We start from the raw sequence: 23,358 nt of genomic DNA, 5'->3' as shown, positions 1-23,358 counted from the left end.
CACCTGATCCTACCTTAATTTTTGTAGAGGTCCATGTTTGTTCTGCTTCTGTTTGTATTTTTAAGGTCTTCCGTTGGAAACGGAAGACCTTTCTATTATTGTGCGGGTTAAGATTTTTCTTATTAAGGTCTTCCGTTTTTAAGGTCTTCCGTTTCCAACGGAAGACCTTTCTATTATTGTGCGGGAAAAAAATTAACATTATTCTTATTTTTCTTTTTTTTTTTTTGTTTCCTAGACGCGAACTTTGAGGCTTCATATCTTGCTCATTTCTGAACGGTTTTTGTTCAAATTTTCAGGGCTAATGTACTTTACAACACACTATCTTAAGCAATTCATAAAATGTAGAATTCCTTTTCCGTTAAAGAGTTATTCCCCTTTTAAATTTTTTTAGGGCCTTTTGTTTCCAGACAAAGGCTCCGAGACTGTGATAGCAGGGAATAGAAATCCAACGAATTTGAATAACAGAGACATTGTAGTTGTGCACATCTGTTTTTGTTTTTAGATTACGTTTTTTATTTAGGAAAAGGTAGGGGGTCAAAAAACTGGATTCAAAAAAGTGCAAAAATTTAGACATGTTTTCCTTTATATCTTTTAAACGAAAAACATTTTGTTAAAACATGTAGAATAAAAGTTGTGCAAAATATCAAGGGCTTTCATTTGACACCAATAAAAAAGGGCTGGTCCCTTAAATTAAGGGCCAATGGCCCCTAAAATATTTTGCTTGATAACTCAAAAACGGTTAGGATTTTGATATGGCTGTCGCTGGAAAAGTTGTTTGTTGGAATCTCATAAAGGTCGTTACAATGTTATTTTGTATGAGATTTGTGTAGTATGAGTGTAAAAAGCTTTACATGTTAACATGTACCTGTTTTATTTTGACAAGTTAACGAAAGTCTTTGCGCGTACAACTGGCATAAAGTTACCGCAGAAAGTATGATGGTTTATACAAACGGCATTAATTCATAAGAATTTTTTTTTTAGAATGCGTGCTTTATTTTAGGAGTTTAAGTCATTGTTGTTAAGTTCTTATTATGCACAATCCTTAAAAACGGGATTTGGGAAACCAATCATTGTTTTTCTTTTCTAGTAAACCACAAAATATGGAATGAAAAAAAAATCTATGCATTACATTTTAGTTATTAACTCCATGCATTTAAAATCTACCTTGAATCAGAGCTGTGTGTGTGTACCATTACGTAAGCTCTCCCTCGCCCGCGGCCGAGAAAATCGGTCACCATAATCGCGGCTGGACTACCTAGCGGTCAGCGGTTATCTAATACACGAGAGTTGCTTCTCTCATATATGAGTTTATTTATCCGCAAACTCAAGAATTGTTTTCGTTTTGATTACACATATTTTTTTATGGATTAAACGATTGTGTGTCAATTAAGAAATCGTTCAGTTAATTAATAAAGGAATGTCATTTTCAATCTAAAGCATTAATAGACATAGATCAATTGTGGGTTTTTAAGTTTAAAATACATAACTTCTATTTGATAGAGTAAGGTCATTATACTGCAATCTTTTCAAAGCTTCCTGGGTTTGTGCGTTGTACCTTTACGTAATCTATCGTTCGCCCACGGCCGAACTCGAGGATCTCAGCCACGGCTGCACTACATAGCGGTTATTTAATACACGAGATTCGCACACCGAGACGCACACTTCCATGCATATGAACGTGTTTGAGTTAATTTAGCCGTAAATACAAGAACTGTTTTAATTTTATGTTATCAAAGTTTGTCCATTTTGTATTTATTTACAGCGAATTACAGAATACCGGTAGAGTTTTCAATAGCTTGTTGGATTGCTCAATAGGGTATTCAATTTGGTCAGCAAGGTATCACATCAGGTTTAAATCTAGGTCCTGTGGTTACTCAAGTGTAGATTGTTATTTTGCACTCAACCCATTCATTTTACACAAAGAAAACCTCTAGAACACTCCCTCCTATTGTTAGCTATTCTATTCATAGACTTTTAAAAAGAATGTCCACCTTGACAGCACTGGATTCTATAGAGCATCAATTCTGCTTGGAGTAATTTGAATTTTGTTTTCCAAAAAATGTAATTCAAAAGGCAGTTCTGAAGAAACACATAAAAGAGAAAAGTATAACTTTAAAAAGGAGGTATTTTTCCCTGCAAAAAATCATTAAAAATTTTGGTTCCCTGATTCCTGGTGCATCTTACAGCACTAATAGTTTTTTTTTGTGCTGACTGCTTAATTAGTTCAGACTTTTTTAGCAGTAATGTAGGATAACAGAGAGAAACAAAAAGGCCCAAAACGTGCAAATGTTAACCAGATTAACTCACTCTATTGCTGTCATACCTGAGTAATCACATGACCTAGATTTAAACCTAATGTGATACCTTGCTGACCAAATTGAATACCCTATTGATCAATCTAGCAAGCTATTGAAAACTCTACTGGTATTCTGTAATTCGCTGTAATTAAATTTGAGTGTACATGAATATTAATGAACGATATTACTCCAAATCGGAAACACCGTCAGACATAAATTAATGGTTGGTTTGTTTATGTAAAATATTTTATAAACTGTACAAATAATGCTTTAAATCAACAACAACAACCCCTAAATATCAAACATTTAAATGATGATCATCCATCGCACATGGCTGAGGAGATCCGGCGCGAGTAGACAAGTGATCCGCGGTCGGTTCGTGATCTTCTACATGTACCTTATCACGCGTTCATGTTTCATATTTTTGCACGGACACAACTATATTTTATTATGTTTTCAACTATTATATTGGTTTAAGGTGAAAAGATAAATTTATTTTACTTGTACAGTTGATTAAGCATTGATGTATACGATAGCGTACAAGGTAGTTTAAAAATCAAATCAAATTATAATCAAAGTTCCATGTTACATGTTTGCGGTAGGTGCTAGCACGATAAAAGAATGTCCTGAGTTGAGGCATCCGATGATTATTTAAAAGGATATTCACATGAGTTTTAAACACTTTAGATTAGATTCTAATCACTTCTGTAGTTTTTCTACATGTTCGTTTCATTGTGGAAGCGAACTCATTGCTGCCCCCCCCCCCCTCCCGCCCCGCTGAAAGGAGCTCGCGCTGTATTTTTTTTATTTTTTTTTTATTGGCGAAACGATATCAAGATCTGTCGAAAATCATTTTTGGTGGCTTCTCATGTGTAACATTTTGTTTCACTTTCCCACCCGTTTGTTTATTCGGTCAGTCTGTGTTAATTCAACCGCCACGTGCGACCGAGAATCTTGTGTCGCTTCAGCGCACACAGCTCAGAACATATACAGCCCCGGGTCATCAATTGTTATGTTAATTGAGAAACAATTGGAATGGTGCTTTTACTACATAAAATAATAAATAAAAAATATCATCCAGAAAAAATGTTACCCTAACTCAATAGTCAATTCCAAAAGTAAAATCCGCATGATTACAAACTGAAATCGAGTTTTCAGTATTCGGCGGGATTTGATTTTTCTTCTAACATTAGTATTTTTATTGGTTTCAGAGAATACGATGTAAAAAAAACAAACAGTAAATAAATCTGATATTATTTACATTGATAATGTTGGAAAACATTTAAAATTAAATTAGTCACATTCGTTAGAAAACAATTTTATACAAACATCCGTTAATTTTTTCCTATGTCGTATCATTCGCGTAAATAAATATGTTCTGTACATATCCATGCACCTCAGAAAAAATTCAAATGATTAAACAAAAAAGGAAGTTGTAATTACTATTTCGGATTTTTTTTTCAAAGTAATTTAACACTGTATTGAAAAGAACAAGAAATAAAAATGATTTAATTTTTTGACTCAATCTTCGTATATATATTACCGGCGCTCCTTACATGTACATGTACATGTATAACGGCGTACAGTGTATAGATTATCATGATCTATTTGAATTAAGTACTATACGTAAAGATTCCCATAATAATTAATTGCATGACTGTGTACATTGTAGGCAAATCCCTGTGCGTTAATTACTTTTAAGACCTCTTGTTTTCCGTTAACAGTGGTTTAAATAATTAAAATAATTACTTGTAAAAATATCTATAATCGGGATTCCAAAGAACTTACTTCCTGCAATTCATAGAAATTATCAGTATGTTTTCTTTCTATGTGTACATTTAATTTTGTTCAAATAATTAATAAATTTTCTATCATTTAAATTGTGTGCTTCATCAAATACTGATTCCGATTACATTGAAGTCATTAATTTTTCCATTGGCTATTGACAAAAAAAAGAGACGCTTGACCATCAAATGAAAACAAATACACAGAGTTTGATTGACAGGTTCAGCCAGGTGCAGGTCTCACCCGATGTCAATTCAATTCAATTCTTTATTCGCTCAAGTTCACTGGTATTTGAGGTTCAAAATCAGTATATACAAATGTACACGAATACAGTCAAGGATCACATGTACAGAAGAAGTAATAATGACCAAAAAAAGGTTAAAATCACAATACAATAGGTTGTTAAAGTTAGTTTCTGGAAGAACAGACTATGAAAATTTTCTTAATAAATATTGACAAGTTTTTTAGTTTTTCTACATTAAAAGTATTCATGTCCGAGGTTATGTGTGCCGCTTGTACAAAGCCGAATGGTCTTAGTAAGAGTTATCGATGTATATAAATAATAAAAAAAAAATACATGCTTATCAAAACATGCTCGTGTAAGTTAAAGTTGATTAAGGCTTGTTCCAACAGAAATCATGTTTTGCTAATTGTATTTAATATTTTTTATGTATAGCGAATTTTAATATTGTACAGTCATTTTACCGGTAACGAATCAGTATGCGGTTTCGTCGTGCATGCAACTATTATTACCGGATTTCCAAATGTTTTTATTTTATGTTTAAATCGCGTTTCTTTGTCCTTCTAAACTGTAGTATCAAACTTCCGAAAATATAAGGAAGTAATTTCAACACCCCCTCCATTTTCCTAGTTTTGAGAATTCGTTTCCCAGTATCGAATTAAGCGTCCTTTATCACTTCTGACCGAATATTTTGAGGCGAATTAATTTCAAAAATATACTAGAGGTACATGTTAAAGGACTTATAAATGAAGAAGGAAAAACAATTGTGGGAATATGTCATTTAAACAAATAATATGATCGTTATTTTTATCATACCGTTTTCCCGTCAAATTAAAACTGGACTTGAACAGTTTTCATTTGCGTTACTTTATAATATTGAATTTTCATAAAAAAACACTTTATAATAGTAATTGATGATAAGAAGTTGCCATTTTCCTTTGTTTTTCCCGTATATCTATCAATATATGCAGCCAAATAATACTTCTGTCGCAATGAACCGAAACTAGGAAAACTACACGTGGTTCTATTTGAAGTCGTAATTTCATTCAAAGCTCCATTATTATTTGATATGATGCATTATCTTTTAAAATGAATTATATTTACTAATTATCCACTAAATAGGGATCAATAACAAACTTATTTTCATAGTTAGGCTTAATTGTTTTCACACTTTCGTTTTTTCTGCTTTGAACTTCCGGCAGCTCATATCTGGGTCACATTTTTCATTTGTAAACTATTCGGTAAATAATCGTGCAAATGGCAAACAACTTCACGCACTGATAGAATATTTATTTCTGTTTTATAATTACCTAGCTAGGATTTTTTAAAACCTCAACTTCGTCTTCCACTAGTAATTTTTCTAAAAATTATTCGATACTGGCAAATATTCGTTACCGGTAAAACGACTGGACCAGTACTGAAACATCGTATAAAAACGTTATATATACATGTACTCTGTAACTAGTCGTCTTTTAATACATACACCTTTCTTTTGTTTGTTAAAAATGAATTCAATTTTGTAAAAAGATAAGTATATCATTTCCTCTAGATTTTTTTTCCATGAAAATACCTACAAAAGAGTTTTGCCATTTACAAACAATTTAAAGTACATGTAATGTAAAACACGGGCGCCATTTTGAAACAAATTGTCAGAGAGTTCCGAATGAAATCTGATGAACGTTTCACATGGTTCTCGCACGCTTTGCTCGAAGCGATTTACACGCTTCGTCCGAAACTCTGCACGCTTTGTCCGAAACGCTAAACGGTTTACACGAAACGCTACACGATTCACACGAAACGGTTAACACGAAACGTTTCTTGCACGTAAGTCGCACGCTTTTTTGGTGTAGTAGTACGTTTCAGGGTCTGTACATTTTGTCAGCACGCAACAATTCTAAATAGTACATTGTTTTCAAAACTTTAGAAATATTTAAATAAAGAAGTTATCTTAGAGAAAAGGTTACGTGTTTTGTAAACGGGTTCGGTTTAAAAAAAAAAAACCACAATTCCTGACATGACCCATGAGTACATACTGTTTACAACAATGCTTGCTACCCTCTGAAAATTTAACTCGCCATTAAATATTTCATTTTTAGCTCACCGAGCTGAAAGCTCAAGTGAGCTATTCTGATCACATTTTGTCTGTCGCCCGTCTGTCTGTCTGTCTGTCTGTCCGTCCGTCCGTCTGTCCGTCTGTCTGTCTGTCCGTCTGTCTGTAAACTTTTCACATTTTCAACATTTTCTCAAGAACCACTGGGCCAATTTCAACCAAACTTAGCACAAAGCATCCTTAGCCTAAGGGGATTTAAATTTGTGAAAATTAAGCATCACGTCCTTTTGCAAAGGGAGATAATTAGGAATTTATGAAAATTTTCGAGAAATTTTCAAAAATCTTCTCTCATGAACCATAAGACCAGGAAAGCTGAAACTTGTGTAGAAGCATCATCTGGTAGTGTAGATTCTAATTTGTGAAAATCATGACCCCCGGGGCTAGGGTGGGGCCACAATGGGGGGTCGAAGTTTTACATAGGAATATATAAAGTAAATCTTTAAAAAATCTTCTTTTCATGAACCATAAGACCAGGAAAGCTGAAACTTGTGTGGAAGCATCCTCAGGTAGTGTAAATTCTAATTTGTGAAAATCATGACCCCTGAGGGTAGGGTGGGGCCACAATGGGGGGTCGAAATTTAACATAGGAATATATAGGGTAAATCTTTAAAAATCTTCTTCTCATGAACCATAAGACCAGGAAAGCTGAAACTTGTGTGGAAGCATCCTCAGGTAGTGTAAATTCTAATTTGTGAAAATCATGACCCTCGAGGGTAGGGTGGGGCCACAATGGGGGGTCAAAGTTTTACATAGGAATATATAGAGTAAATCTTTAAAAATCTTCTTCTCCTGAACCATAAGACCAGGAAAGCTGAAACTTGTGTGGAAGCATTCTCAGGTAGTCTAAATTTTAATTTGTGAAAATCATGACCCCCGGGGTTAGGGTGGGGCCACAATTGGGGGTCGAAATTTAACATAGGAATATATAGAGTAAATCTTTAAAAATCTTCTTCTCATGAACCATAAGACCAGGAAAGCTGAAACTTGTGTGGAAGCATCCTCAGGTAGTGTAAATTCATAGTTGTGAAATTCATGATCCCCAGGGGTAGGGTGGGGCCACAATGAGGTGTCGAAGTTTTATTACATAGGAATATATAGAGTAAATCTTTAAAAATCTTCTTCTCAGAAACTAATCAGCCAGGAAAGCTGAAACTTGTGTGGAAGCATCCTCAGGTAGTGTAAATTCAAAGTTGTGAAAATCATGACCCCCGGGTGTAGGGTGGGGCCACAATGGGGGATCGAAGTTTTACATAGGAATATATAGAGTAAATCTTTAAAAATCTTTTTCTCAAAAACTAATCAGCCAGTAAAGCTGTCACTTGTGTGGAAGCATCATCAGGTAGTGTAGATTCATAGTTGTGAAAATCATGACCCCGGGGGTAGGGTGGGGCCACAATGGAAGGTCAAAGTTTTACATAGGAATATATATGGTAAATCTTTAAAAATCTTCTTCTCAGAAACTAATCAGCTAGGAAAGCTAAAACTTGTGTGGAAGCGTCCTCAGGTAGTGTAAATTTAAAGTTGTGAAAATCATGATCCCCAGGGGTAGGGTGGGGCCACAATGGGGGTTCAAAGTTTAACAAAGGAATATATATGGTAAATCTTTAAAAATCTTCTTCTCAGAAACTAATCAGCCAGATGATTCTTTATAATTGTTAAGACTTTGGCCCCAGGACAATTCTTTGGCCTCACAAGAAGGTTCAGAGTTTATGTACGTTTATATCCCATATATAAACAATTGTTAAGGATCTTTTTGAGAACTGCAATACTCAACATATGATATGACTATAAAATCGTCCTGTTAGAAAAGGGACTAATGATTATAAACATAAGAATATCCAGGGGAAAATGGATTTTATTTATACGGGATCTACATGTATTATTGTACATTGTCCAGATAGTTTGTATTATGACTCCATTAAGCTGATTTTATCATACCTATTGTTCCTCAGGTGAGCGATGTGGCCCATGGGCCTCTTGTTTAAATAATGTTTGTTACGATTACATAAACTAAAACATTTTCTTATTTTCTTTTTCAAAACACGTTTTATATGCAGGATTTCAACCACAACACGTTTTTATAACAAAAACAGAACTGAAAGTTTAGAAATTATAATCGTTTGACACCACATCACATATATTTTCAACTCGCAGCAACAACGGAAGACCTACTCGTGGCTTTGCCACGAGCTCTGCTCTAGTTTTTCTTTTTTTGTTTTGTTTCCTAGACGCGAAATTTGAGGCTTCATATCTTGCTCATTTCTGAACGGTTTTTGCTCAAATTTGCAGGGCTAATGTATTTTACAAAACACTATCTTAAGCAATTCATAAAATTTAGAATTCCCTTTTCGTTAAAGAGTTATTCCCCTTTTAAAATTTTTTAGGGCCTTTTGTTTCCAGACAAAGGCTCCGAGACTATGATAGCAGGGAATGGGAATCCAACGAATTTGAATAGCAGAGACATTGTAGTGGTGCACATCGGTTTTTGTTTTTCGATTACTTTCCTTATTTAGAAAAAGGTAGGGGGTCAAAAAACAGGATTCAAAAAATTGCAAAAATTTAGACATATTTTCCTTTATATCTTTTAAACGAAAAATAATTTGTTAAAACATGTAGAATAAAAGTTGTGCAGAATACCAAGGGCTTTTATTTGACACCAATAAGAAAGGGCTGGACCCTTAAATTAAGGGCCAATAGCCCCTAAAAGTATTTGCTTTATAACTCAAAAACGGTTAGGATTTTGATATGGTTGTCGCTGGAAAAGTTGTTTGTTGGGATCTCATAAAGGTCGTAACAATATTATTTTGTAAGTGATTTGTGTAGTATGAGTGTAAAAAACTTTACATGTTGACATGTACCTGTTTTCATTTGACAAGTAAATGAAAGTCTTTGTGCGTACAACTGGCATAAAGTTGCGGCAGAAAGTATGCTGGTTTATACAGGAGGCAATAATTTATTAGAATATTTTGTTGTTGTTGGAGTACATGCCTTTTTTTTAGGAGTTTAAGTCATTGTTGCTAAGTTCTTATAGTGCACAATCATTAAAAACGGCAATTGGAAAACAAAACATTATTTTTCTTTTCTAGTAAACCACAAAATATGGAATTAAAAAACTCTATGCATTACATTTTATTTATGAACTCCATGCATTTAAAATCTACCTTGAATCAGAGCTGTGTGTATGTGTACCATTACGTAAGTTCTCCCTCGCCCGCGGCCGAGAATATCGGTCACCATGCTCGCGGCTGGACTACCTAGCGGTCAGCAGTTATCTAATACCCGAGAGCTGTGCCTCTCATATACATGTATGAGTTTATTTAGCCGCGAACTCAAGAATTGGTTTCGTCTTGATTACACATAATTTTTTATGGATTAAACGATTGGGTGTCAATTAAGAAATCGTTCAGTTAATTAATAAAGGCAATGTCATTCTCAATCTAAAGCAATAATAGACACAGATCAATTGTGGGTTTTAAGTTTAAAATAAATAACTTCTATTTGATAGAGTATGTTCATTTTACTGCAAACTTTTCAAATCTTCCTGGGTTCTGAGCTGTGCCTGTCTGTGCGTTGTACATGTACCTTTACGTAATATATCCTTCGCCCACGGCCGATGAGATCAGCCACGGCTGCACTACCTAGCGGTAATTAAGCGGTTATTTAATAGACAAGATTCTCACACCGCGACGCACACTTACATGCATATGAACGTGTTTGAGTTAATATAGCCGTAAAAACGGGAACTCCATCTTGTATTTATTCAATTGAACATTTGAGTGTAAATGAATATTAATGAGCGATATTACTCCAAATCGTACACATCGTAAGACATAAATTAATGGTTACTTAAATTTTTTAATGTCAAATATTTTAAACACTGTACAAATAATGTTTTAAATCACCCCCCCCCCCCCACACACACACACACACACAAATAGTAAAGCTTTAAATGGTGATCGTCCCTCGCACATGGCTGAGGAGAACCGGCGCGAGTGGACAAGTAATCCGCGGTCGGTTCGTGTTCTTCTACATGTACCTTATCACGCGTTCATGTTTCATATTTTGCACGGACACAACTACATTTTATTATGTTTTCAACTAGTATATTCGTTTAGGATGAAAAGAAAGATGAAAATATAAATTCATTAAACTTGTACAGTTGATTAAGCATTGATTTATAGATAGCGTACAAGGTAGTTTAAAAATCAAATTATAATCAAAGTTCCATGTAACATGTTTGCGGTAGGTGCTAGCACGATAAAAAAAAATGTCCTGAATTAAGGCATTCGATGATTTTTTTTTTTAAAAATTTTCACATGAATTTTAAACAACTTTAGATTAGATTCTATCGGTCACATATTAATCACTTCTGTAGTTTTTCTACATGGTCGTTCGTTTCTTTGTAGAAGCGAACTCATTGCTGCCCCCCCCCCTCCCGTCCCGCTGACAGGAGTTCGCGCTGGATTTTTTTAATTGTCAAGATCTATCGAAAATCATTTTTGGTGGCTTCTTTTCATGTGTAACATTTTGTTTCACTTTCCTACCCGTTTGTTTATTCGGTCAGTCTGTGTAAATTCAATCGCCACGTGCTACCGAGAATCTTGTGTCGCTTCAGCGCACACAGCTCTGAACATATATAGCCCCAGGTCATCAATTGTTATATAAATGAGTAACAGTTGACATTGTGCTTTTACATAAAATAATAAAAAATAAAATCATCCAGAAAAAAAGTTACCGTAACTCAATAGTCAATACCAAAAATAAAATCCGTATGATTGCAAACTGAAATCGGTTTTTCAGTATTCGGCGGGATTTGATTTTTCTGCTAACATTAGTATTTTTATTGGTTTCAGAGATTACGATGTAAAAACACAAACAGTAAATACACCTGATATTATTTACATTGATAATGTTGAAAAATATTTAAAATTAAATTAGTCACATTCGTAAGATAAAAATGTTCTACGAACAACCGATTATTTTTTTCCTATGTCGTATCATTCGTAAATAAGTATGTTCTGTACATATATATACATGTATTTCAGAAAAAAATCAAATGATTACACAAAAAAGAAAGTTGTAATTAGTATTTCGGAATTTTTTTCTGAAAGTAATTTCACATTGTATTGAAAAGAACAAGAAATAAAAATGATTTAATTTTTTGACTCAATATTCGTATATATTACCGGCGCTTCGTACATGTGTAACGGCGTACAGTGTATAGATTATTATAATCTGTTCGAATTTAATACCATGCGTAAAGATTCCCATAATAATTACTAGTAATTGCATGACTGTGTACATTGAAGGCAAATCCCTGTGTGTTAATTACTTCTAAGACTCTTTGTTTTCCGTTAACAGTGGTTTAAATAATTTTCAGATAATTAATAAATTTTTTGTAATTTAAATTGTATGCTTCATCAAATACTGATTCCGATTACCTTGAAGTCATTAATTTTCCATTGGCTATTGACAAAAAAAAAGAGACGCTTGACAATCCAATGAAAACAAATACACAGAGTTTGATTGACAGGTTCAGCCAGGTGCAGAAGACACCCGATGTCCGAGGTTATGTGTCCTGCTTGTACACAGTCAAATGGTCTCAGTAAGAGTTATCGATGTAAATAAATAAAAAAATATATATGCTTATAAAAACATGATCGTTTAAGTTACAGCGAAGTACATTGAAGCGTTTTTAGGGGTTTACTCCAGAAAAGTTTATACCTAATGTTTTGACTGACCTTTGTCCAATCAGATCGTAGCTGGGCGGAGTTAAGACATTGCCGCTCGTGACTTGAATGAGAGAAAGAAAAGAGAGAGAGATTATAAGTGGTGCCGATAAAGGAATAATCATTAATTATAAACTTGCAAACAAATTAATTAAAGTCTGTATGTAAAAATTACATGTATATCCTATATTGTATAACTTTAAAGCGTTTTAAAAACGATTGTGAAAATTTCTTCGGCCGCGCGCCGTCGACAACATGCACATGGATAAGAATGACGTAGCTTATATCCAACTAAATTTCCGAGCATGGAGTCCGAGAATACGGACATTAAATATTTTGAAATGCGAACGAATGATCACTTATGAACATGATGAATTTAGATGTAGTGTAAAGGAAAGGCAACGAAGGCGGATGCTTAGTGGAAAAGTAAAACGTCTAAGGTAAAGAATGTTTCACACTGAGTAACCATGAAGAAAGTTTTTATACAAAGTAAATTTACAACCTATGTTTAATTCCAGAAAGATTCGTCAAACTTTGATTTGATTATTAACGGTAACACTTGTAATAAAAACAGTTTCTTAAATATTCGTACAGTCTTCGATGTTTGACATTACCTTATCCTATTAAAGTACTGATCTATATCTAGATATCGTTGTTCCCTGGTTAAAGAATTTCAAAACACTTCAAAGTTTCATAAATTTATAAGATATACTATACTATGTCCCGAGTTTTTTCTTCCACCACTTTTTGCTTGATATATTCAATATATGATTCAATAATAGTAAATACCTTATTGCTCAAACTACGTTCATCCACTTACATGTATATGAAAAATGTCCAGATTATGTGTTGAAACGCCCCCTCTACCGCTTCAGGTTTCAATACACATCCCAATATTGAAAGTCTAAGGGGATTTTGCATTGCATCAGCCATTGATAAGCCCGGATGATAACGTTAAAAAATTGCGCGAGGTATCCCGATTACTTCCGAATGAAGAAAAGATGTTAACATTTCCCATTATAAATATCCGTAAGAAAATTGTTTGCGTTCCTGTGAAATTTTATGAGTGAAAATTGTTCAATAAAGATAATTTGATATATTCCCTTTCATCAATTTCAGTTGTGTTTCTTTCACAGGTATGTGTATTTTTATTAAAAATCATCAAAAATTGATGGAAACAATAACTTGGGACATACTATAGACCGTGATTTGTCACTTTATACGATAACTATTGTTGATAGATAGTTCACTCATCTGCGTCATCTATAATTTACTCCATTAACCAGTTAACTCTCTCTCTCTCTCTCTCTCTCTCTCTCTCTCTCTCTCTCTCTCTCTCAAATTAAGTCACGACCAGTATTGTCTCAACTCCGCCTTCTACAATCTGAATGGACAAAAGTCAGTCAAAACACTACGTAACAACCTTTCTGGAGGAAATGCCTATTAAAAGCTTCATCATTTCTTGTAGAATTTTTTTCATTAAAATATCTACATGTACAAAAGAGTTTTGCCAATCACAAACAGTTTAAAGTAATGTAAAACACGGGCGCCATTTTGAAACAATTAAATTGTCAGAGAGTTCCAAATGAAATCTGATGAATGTTTCACGCGGTTCTAGCACGCTTTGCCCGAAACGATTTACACGCTTTGCCCGAAACAGTAAACGGTTTACAAGAAACGCTTCACAATCACACGAAACGCTAAACGGTCTACACGAAACGTTTCTCGCACGTAAGTCGCACGTTTTTGGTGTAGTAGTACGTTTCAGGGTCTGTAAATTTTGTCATCGCGCAACATTCTAAACTTGCACATATTTTTAAAAAATTTAGAAATATTTTTAAATAAAGAAGTTATCTTACAGAAAAGGTTACGTGTTTTGTATGCGGGTTCGGTTTTTAAATCAAAGTACTGATGTACTGACGGGAGTTGATTTTATCGAATATTATTTATTTTAAAATCAACGATATGCTAGTTTGCTTGGCAAGTAGTTTGTAATCTGCATTTAAATTATGCACATTTTTGTAATATGATTTCTGACTTTTCCGACAAGAATTTCGAGAAAACCTCTAATGAATCATGTTGTGTTATATTTTGTAATAGAATTGATTTCATCAAACTGTGTTTTGGTATTCCAAATATTTCAAAAATTGTATGGATCCAACCAATAATGAACTCTAGTCTCGTTCAACCAGATCTTCGGCTGTCTCCGTTAATCTCCGACAAGTAAGAGATACCAGGTCACGTGATAGCTTGATGATGCGACCTCTAAATATAGACTGACTCTCTACTTGCCGGAGATGTAAGGAGACAGCCGATGGTTGAACGAAACTATATATTGAACTCTGGCGTAGGAATACACACGACTACAAAAAACTTCTAATTGTTCGTACCATTAAAAATCTGACTATTTCCAAGGTATTTATAAATAAGTTTCCTTTAAAAAATGCTTCAGCGTATATAACATCGAATTTATCGATTATTTTCAAGAACGAAGTCTTGTCAGCGGCGAAGATTTGTGCTTAGGTGCAAACACAGTTTCAGTTTCGGTTTGCTAGAGTAACTGCATAGGAGAGATGATTAAAATCAACTCCCCAAAAACACATTTCCTGACATGAATCATGAGTACATGTAACAATGCTTGCTACCCTCTGAAAATTTAACTCCCCATTAAACATCTCATTTTCAAAAAAATGTTTGAAACGATTACATAAACTGTGTTCGACAGATAGTTTTCCTTAAACATTTTCTTTCTTTCTTTTTCAAAACACGTTTTATATACATGCTTTCAATCACAACACATTTTTATAACAAAAGCAGAACTGAAAGTTTAGTCATTATAATTTATTGACACCATATCACATACATTTTCAACTCGCAGCAACAACGGAAGACCTACTCGTGGCTTTGCCACGAGCTCTGCTCTAGTTCCTTTGGACTTTTGATTTTGTAACACTATTTGTTATCACCACTTTTTATCTCTAGCTACTTTTACATTGTACATGTATGGGTTTTTTTCTTGTTTTAATTACCATTACGTTGTAAAAAATATACAGATATGCATGTTTAAGTTTTTTTTAGAGCAATGAATAGAGAACAATTCTAATTTGTTTATATTATCATTGCATTATACTGATTTTTTTTATTTATACTGTTGAAATATAATCATAATAGTAACATGCCACGTTCCATAATAATGCTGCCCTAATTTGAAAATAAAATTTATTTTATTCTATATTACAATTTAAATATATCAAAATATTCTGGCTCTAGATGGATATATAATTATAATTGTCTGTTGCTTTAATTACTGAAACTGTTCGGTCAAAACAAAATGGTTTATCTAAATACTATATGGGACACTTAAAAAAAATATATCCGAGATTTGCAGCTCTTTCTTTTAATAGCTTATACAATGACGGTTTTGTACCCGACTATTACTAGTAACTATGTAATTTTTTTAAGCCAAGTTCACCTTATATATAACCAAGCTGTTGCAATTAAAATTTTAGAAATCTTAAAAGACTACTTTCATTTATCCGATATAGGCCTTAACAATCAACGTAATCCAGAATAAAAATAATCTTGTGTCCTCCACATTTCCAGATAAGTCCTCTCGCAAAGAAATCAAAGGATGATATAAAGTATATATTATGCATATAAAGTATAACATAAAGATTAAGCTGTTGCAAGACAAATGGTATTTATCTAATATACGCCAAATCTGATCTAATACGATTATCCTCTTCTTCTCGACTTCTGTCATTCGTGTCCAATATAGTTCTGTATCTTGCTAGAAGTTGCGACTTGAATACATCTGAAACAGGCGCAATGTTTAACAACTCAAACCAAACAGCGTAATTGAATGCACTGACCACGCAGCGGCCGTGCGTCATCATGTCTTTTAGCCCAGTATTGTTAGCTTTAAAGTCGGCTTGGGAAACAAGTGAATAATGCTCTTCACTTTTGCAAGACACCCTTCGTATCTTGTACAAATTTGTGACATAAAATACCATAATAACGTGAGTGTTTTCATTGAGAAACTTGATCAACTGCCTGGCGCAGTCGTGACCCTTGTTTGAGCAAGGAGAATTATTTGTATATATGGTTATTGTGGTCAACAACGATTTATCCCTTTGATTCAGTTCATCTAGCAATAGTTCCTCTGCATGTTTGTTGCCATGTGCGTTTTGTATTATCAAAGGGGTGTCTTCAGAATTGATCCTGCAGATTAGATATGTTGTCATGGCCTTGTTCCATCCGTGTCGGTGATCCAGAACTGTCTCATACATATGCCGTATCTTGGAATCATTGTGTTCTGTGTATGTATTTAAAAAAAGATTTTAAGAAAGTTAAAAGAAATCTGACAAAGTAAAAATTCATCCTGAAAAGTGGGGAAAAAATTAGAGTATTAAAAGAGTTTGCTTAAGCCTACTTCGGCTATTTCATTTAAAATGCAAAATTTCAAACCAAAGATTTGAAATACAAATAATCAACCTTTGACTTGTTGCAGACTCGGTTTTATAAATAAGTTTGTTGGCAAATTGTTGCCATTACTGTATACACGTATCAGATATATGTTCAGCCATCACTAAACTATCAGTAAAAAGTCAAATAGACACTATCAATTACACCGAAACATAATGCTCCCTAACACAGAGGGTTAAAGTATTCAAAACACGAGTAGTCACCACCGGGATGCCAAAAATTAAATGCATCTATACTACTATATAAAATTATAGACTCGACATTTTTAGCTTTAATACCGATAAATCGGAAGAGTAGTGTCTTTTGTTTTATATATTTTAAACATCATTGGTACTTGAAGATTACCAATTTGTTTTTATTTTTTCTCAATCAGGCTTCTTTAATTAATAATCAACGAAAATTCCTCGAAAAATCCCGGAAATCATCTGAATTTTTTGCATTTTATAATCTTGCGCATGCGCATTACATTCACGCTAAATCACTAGAGGCTATATCATATTTGCATGGATAAACTTGGAAACGATAAAACAAATGTGTGTTAATTTTCATTGGAAATTTTTTTATGTTCATCAAAGGAAATACGGGAAATAACTTTTAGACAGTGTATTTACTAAAAAAAATCCCGAGAGTTTTGAATGTCAACAAGATGTGTTAAAAGCGTTGTTGAAATATGTTGGATTCTGCAATTATAGATTTAAACTTTTCGAGGAAAGGTATTTCAAGCTTCAAAATGGTTTTAGTGAACAATTTGACTGTTATATTCAATGTAACTTAATTTTCTCCAAAATCGTTTTGGAGCGATTCAGCAATTTTCTGCTACATTACGGGTATATGGGAGGTATTTCATCGTCGGAACCCACGGGTTTTCTATCCGTTGCACTGCAGTGTAACGGATAGAAAACCCGTGGGTTCCGACGATGGAGGCATTTTGACTGTGATGAAGGCATTTCCCGAGACACAGTTAGATTATTCCAACTCAACAGTGTACTGAAATTAATAGCATTATTGTAGGCTTGAAGTTTCGTTATGCAAATGTCAACAATATACGGTGTTTCGATGTATATATTTTGTAAATGCCCGATATCATATGCAACGTTAACCCGTGCACGCACGGGTAAAAGTCTAGTTGTATTTAAATCCATAAAACCCCTCTACCAGAATTGTAAAATTCATGGTCCCTGGAACAAAGGTTGATGTCCTAGAGAAGGGGCCAATATGGTCATACAGTGAAAATGTATTGACTCGTAGCCACAAAATCAAATCTAGAAAATCTTCCTCACACGTACATTCTTTCAAATATTAATTGCATAGTTCTGATTTCCACGAATTCCCTACCTACATATTTTTTGGTGAAATATATGGCCCTAAATTGCGGCCAATATTGCCATAGAGAGAAAAGGTATTAAATCTTCTAAAAAATTTCTTCTCTATTCCCATGTATATTTGAGAAAAAATAAATGTATGATTCTGATATCCACGAAGTCCTCTATCAGATTTCTAAAAACTATCTGGTTAATGAGACAGGGTTTCAGTACCTACAGAAGGGACAATATGACCATACAGTTAAAATGTATTTAATTTTAGTTTCTTCATCTTTACTCCTTTAATATAAATGATGATTTACCGTTTGTGTCGCTGGATGAACCATGCAATTACTTTTTTTGATAGACTTCTTATTTCGACACATATTGACACCTTGAAAGCTATATCTTATGTTGTGTATGTATTTACGGTGGAAAGTTGAACTGATGAAGACTTGACGAAGGCTGCAATAAGTGCGACGGTAATTTCATGTAGTTGGTCGATATTATAACATTTCAAAAGAGTTTGTCATAAATCGACATGTACATTAACTAGTTATAATTTTTCAATTATTTCCAGCTTGAAGATGCATGTATATAAACAACATCTTTGCAGTGAATATTGCAATTATTTAAAATAATTTCTTATTGATGTGATTTTTTTTTAAATTAACTTACCTATTTCTATTTCGCCAGGCATCATCCTAAATGTAAATAAATTAAATGCATTTTTAATAAACAAATTTGAGGTCTTTAAAAATTTTCTTTCAAATTGTTTTATTTAAACATTGCATAATATTCTAAAAACTGCTTCAATTTTAAACATTATTCTGAATACTTTAGTTCTATTCAATATCAATTTCTTCGCCGATTTTCTTAATATTTCACGGTTTAAAATTGTAAATAACATACTCTTCGTTAATTGTCCATACTAATGTTGATAAGGGTGTAAGTACATACCTTGTTGTACCTACACTGGTTATAACTATACATGTTTTTTTCACGTTATGTACATGTACATGGATGTACCTACCGTTCCTAAAATAATTTCTAGTTTACAAAAACTATATGATCTCAAGATTTTCATTAGTAAAAGACAAGTCATAGATATATATATATATATATATATATATATATATATATATATATATATATATATATATATATATATATATATATATATATATTTTAAATATAACTGTCTTTAGCTAATTAACATGCACTAAATGATGTCAATGAATTTTAAATATTTATATATCTATTTATTCAAAAAAGATTCTGTTCACCTACGATAAGTTGGGGGTTTTTTTCGATTAGTTGCAATGCCTGAAATTGTCATAAGAACTAGGTTGTACTATCTGTAGAGCTACTTAGTGACACAGTTGCGATCATTAATTAACTTATATGCAAATGCACAATTACTCACTATTTTTATAAGTATTCTAAATTTATTAAAACTATATTTACCTGCACGATTTTCCGAAGGTTCAATCAAAGGTTGACAATTAATATTTTCTTTTCCTACGGTTTTGTTTCTTTATATTATCCTGCTGTGATATCAAATGGCCAAAAAAAAAAGATATATTAACGAAGGAACAAGGTAGGGTTATTACACAAGTAAGTGTTGTAACTTGCCTGCTTTGGGTGCTCTTTTCGTGCCCGAGGCGGCTATGGAACAAACATTTTGTCGCATTTTCTTACACTGTATATTGTAGTTTACAAAAATTATCCATGTTCAATACGTAATGAAGACTGCATATAGGCTTAATATTATTTGGTGTCTCTGCACTTTCCCTTTTCCTTTTCTTTCCGCTTCTAGTCACAAATGATGCCTGTGAGATATAGTTTGTACTATAAGTGTTTCAATTTTTACTAAGTATTTTACACAGGTTGAGTGTTTGCCTTTGACCTTCTTACTCAAAATAAATTATTTGACTTTTCAATCGAGGCAAACTGTGAACAAACTTTTCACGCCGCAATGAGTTATAAAATTGGTTGAAAACTTCTTATTTTGCGCAAAAGCACATTTGCCCTTTTGTATCATCTTTAACAATCACAAAAGACGGCAAGGTCGGATGCAGAACGATTCATTATTGCAACGACAAGGTCACTGGGGATCTGAAAAGATTTTCCTCGTAATTAAATGGAAACAATGTCCACAAATAATTGGAAATAGTTTGTTATACTTTTGATTTGAAATAATAATAAGGTAATACCTTTCTTAAGAATCACTATCTTTTGATTTCCTGGATGCATCGAGTCTTCAATAACAACACCCCCCCCCCCCCCCTTCAAAAGGCATGCAAAGTGTTATTAGATAACAAAGGAGAAAACTTTTTATAATGGTAAAGACATTTTTTGTAAAATCTCTGGTATAGTACTAATTTGTATTATTAGATGGGAACTTGAATAATGATCAACATTCATCTTATTCACCTTTTTCATTGGCTCGTTTTCTTAAGATCCATGACGAGTTGTCGGATACATTCAAACAGTATTCTTTTACTACATAAAAATTCAAATGTTGATCAAAGATGATAAACCACATTGCCACTAGTAGTCTTTATCGGTCTCCATGCATGAGCACGTAATATACATGTACCTTGTTATAGTGGCGGTTCTTATAAGAGTTCATGTCAATGGTGTCCTGATAAATAGAGTCTTTGTAGTAGTGTTATTTGAACTTTCTATTGACATGGTTACATGATGTAGAATAGTGTGCAACTCTTTTTTCTGTTTGCACAAATCTCTTCAAAGAGGATTTTACGCCCGACAATTAAATATTTAGCTAAACACGTTTACAGTTTAAGTGCAAGGGAAGAACTATTTGATTTTGTTCAACCTTATTAAATCGTTTGTCGTGCATATTAATTGCATTGTTTGTATTGAGATCCAGTCGCTATTAAAACACTGAAGTATTGATGAAGCATTAGAATTCACTGTAGATTCTTTTTGTTATTATAAAGTAAAGTTATATTATAAAGTAAAATCGGGGACAATTGAAGGAATTGATGTAAGAAGCGTCGAATGTAAAGGAAAACAATAACCCAATGAAGACGCTGGATTAATAAAGAAGCATCAGAGGCACTAGGCATTGCTCACTAAGTAGTCCCCTACCGATGATCAATGTGGGGGGGGGGGGGGGGGGGCTACAATGAATTTAATCGCGGTTTGTCAGTTATTCTATTTAAACTATGTAGCTTCATTATGTCCAACAGATAAAATATGAATATTTTTACTTTTCACAGCGTAAAGCTCTGTCATTCGGTCGACTGAACGATGAAAGGAAAATACTCAAATGAGATTGATTTTTTAAACAATTACGCTGACTTTCTTGTCTTTATCAATCTAACTTAAACTTCACTGGGAGAAAAAACGGACTTGCACGGACAGATCTCTGTCCTTTAAGAAGTTATATTAAAAATTGATACCCTTGACATGTATGGAAGGATTTGCTGTTTAGTCTGTGTAACGTGCTGATTGGCAATAAAGACAATTTTCGTAAATTTTACCATTTTGTTATAGATTATAGTAATTGAGGAAACATTCTTATATAGCTGTAAAAATTGGGGGGGGGGGGGGGGTTCTTACTTATTAGGTAGTGACCATTGTATACAAAATTTAAAAACTTGATTTTAAAATTTGAAAATTTCCTACCCTTAAGTTAACCGATAAAATTATAAACTTAGAGATGTCCCTTTTATGTCATTGTGGAAAATAACAAATATCTTAAAAGGTAAAATAGAAAAACCGTCCAGCCGATAAAAACAAATGCAAATAATCTCAAAAATAGTTTTCTTTAATCGTGTTAGTGTATACCTGTAAATTTTTGCATTATGATAAACATATACAAGTTTGTTTTGGCCTAGATATGCATTATGTATGTGATAAAAAGAAAAGCAGGGATCGGAAACAATTTTACCGGTATAATATGAATTTTTGAAATTATTTTAAAAAAAATGAATGGAAATATCTATGATAAAAGGCGAAGTTCCAGTAAAGTAAATTTCCTTGTGCTTATTGTATACAAAGTTAGTGTACAAATTTGCTTACATTTAATTTACATTATATCCGAATACACATTTTTGCATAAATTAAAATGTTATACATATGTATCTATAATTGGTTATTTTCATATAATCCAAATCTGTCTGAATACGTTTATCCTCATCCTCTCTACTTCTCTCCTTCCCGTCTTCTATACTGTCGTACAATGTAATTGTTATCCAATTAGTTAAATATACCTATTAAATTTACCGTTTGATCCTTTTTATTGCCTGACCTCAGTTCTCGTCTGCAAAGCAAATAAAATATTGCAATCAAAGAATATTTCATTTAACCGTGCTTGCTTGCTTAATAATACTCTATAGTGTCGAATCATTATTTTCACAACGAACATATTTGCATGACCTGTTCAAGGTGTATAGTTTTAGCAAATTTGTATTTCACTTGTGCGTATATATAATATTACCATAAGTCATAATAAACGATCAGGTACTGAGCAAAATGTATGTGACATAAAAATAAATCTGCAAATATGCCCTGTTTTAGACAATGGAAGTAATCAAGTATTTTATCTTATTTATAATTATGTAGCATTTGATCAATATACGGATTATGGATAATATTTAACAATAATGACCCTGCTTGGTTAGGAGAGGTTATAATCGTCCCGATTACACAGAACATTTTGTTTATCTAAAAAATGTTAAAGATTACAAAGCAATTTACAATTTTTTATAATGTGCATCTAGAGGAAAAATACAAATCATGAAATTACTCTGGTACATGTACTGTTAAAATGTATGATGAGACTGTATCTTTGGAACCAGATTTGATGAGAGTGGAGGATAATCATTAAATTTCAAACACATATTACATGTATCAATAAGTTTAACTTGAATATTATATATTTATCTCCAGAGAGAAAACTTCAATCATATCTTAACATTTCATTTGTCAATCATAAAAAGTTTAAATTTAATTTTTTGTTTTTAAGAAATTTTTTTTTTTTTACCAGTTTATAAAGTGTTTTCGACCACAAATTATATTTTAATTTCAATTGATGATCTGACAATTATGAAAAATCTAAGTGTAAGATTTCTTTTATTTTAAGAAAGTAAAACGTTATTTTGTTTACACTTTAAGGAGAGATGAGCGTTAAATAAATCTTCTGTCACCACTTGTCTACCAGGATAAAATTAATATCTTAAAAACCTTATTGCACGTCTATAGGACAGCCCCTTTCATATCACAAGATACATGTATGATGTAGCTATTCATTAAATCATTAGAGGAGTTCCAGGAAATAGGTTTTCATTTAAAAACAAAACTTTTAAATCCCTAACAGTAACTCCACCTCATTTCAGTTAGACTGTGAAAAGACGTACTAATATTTTTACACACAAGA

General features: G+C 33.0%; 1 protein-coding gene across 1 annotated transcript; it reads right to left on the bottom strand.

Moving 5' to 3' along the window:
* Nucleotides 1-15,822: 15,822 nt before the first annotated feature.
* On the bottom strand, nucleotides 15,823-18,648 carry LOC128170893 (uncharacterized). The gene is made up of 2 exons (XM_052836651.1): nucleotides 18,627-18,648; nucleotides 15,823-16,477 (listed from the first exon to the last, which is right to left on the bottom strand). Exons 1-2 carry the CDS (start codon nucleotides 18,646-18,648, stop codon nucleotides 15,864-15,866), a joined length of 636 nt encoding a protein of 211 aa, XP_052692611.1. The 3' UTR covers nucleotides 15,823-15,863.
* Nucleotides 18,649-23,358: the final 4,710 nt, after the last annotated feature.

The sequence above is a fragment of the Crassostrea angulata genome, chromosome 2 (genome assembly GCF_025612915.1).
Source record: "Crassostrea angulata isolate pt1a10 chromosome 2, ASM2561291v2, whole genome shotgun sequence".
NCBI classification, from domain to species: domain Eukaryota; kingdom Metazoa; phylum Mollusca; class Bivalvia; order Ostreida; family Ostreidae; genus Magallana; species Magallana angulata.
The sequence above is the reverse complement of the archived record's forward strand: the minus strand, read 5'-3'. Positions and strand labels throughout refer to the sequence as shown.

What these genes read in the sequence shown, in the direction of transcription:
- LOC128170893 (XM_052836651.1), bottom strand. Translation starts at nt 18,648, where the DNA reads ATGCCTGGCGAAATAGAAATAG. An exon ending in GCCTGGCGAAATAGAAATAG is followed by an intron (nt 16,478 to 18,626) that starts GTAAGTTAATTT and finishes ATACATACACAG; the next exon opens with AACACAATGATTCCAAGATA.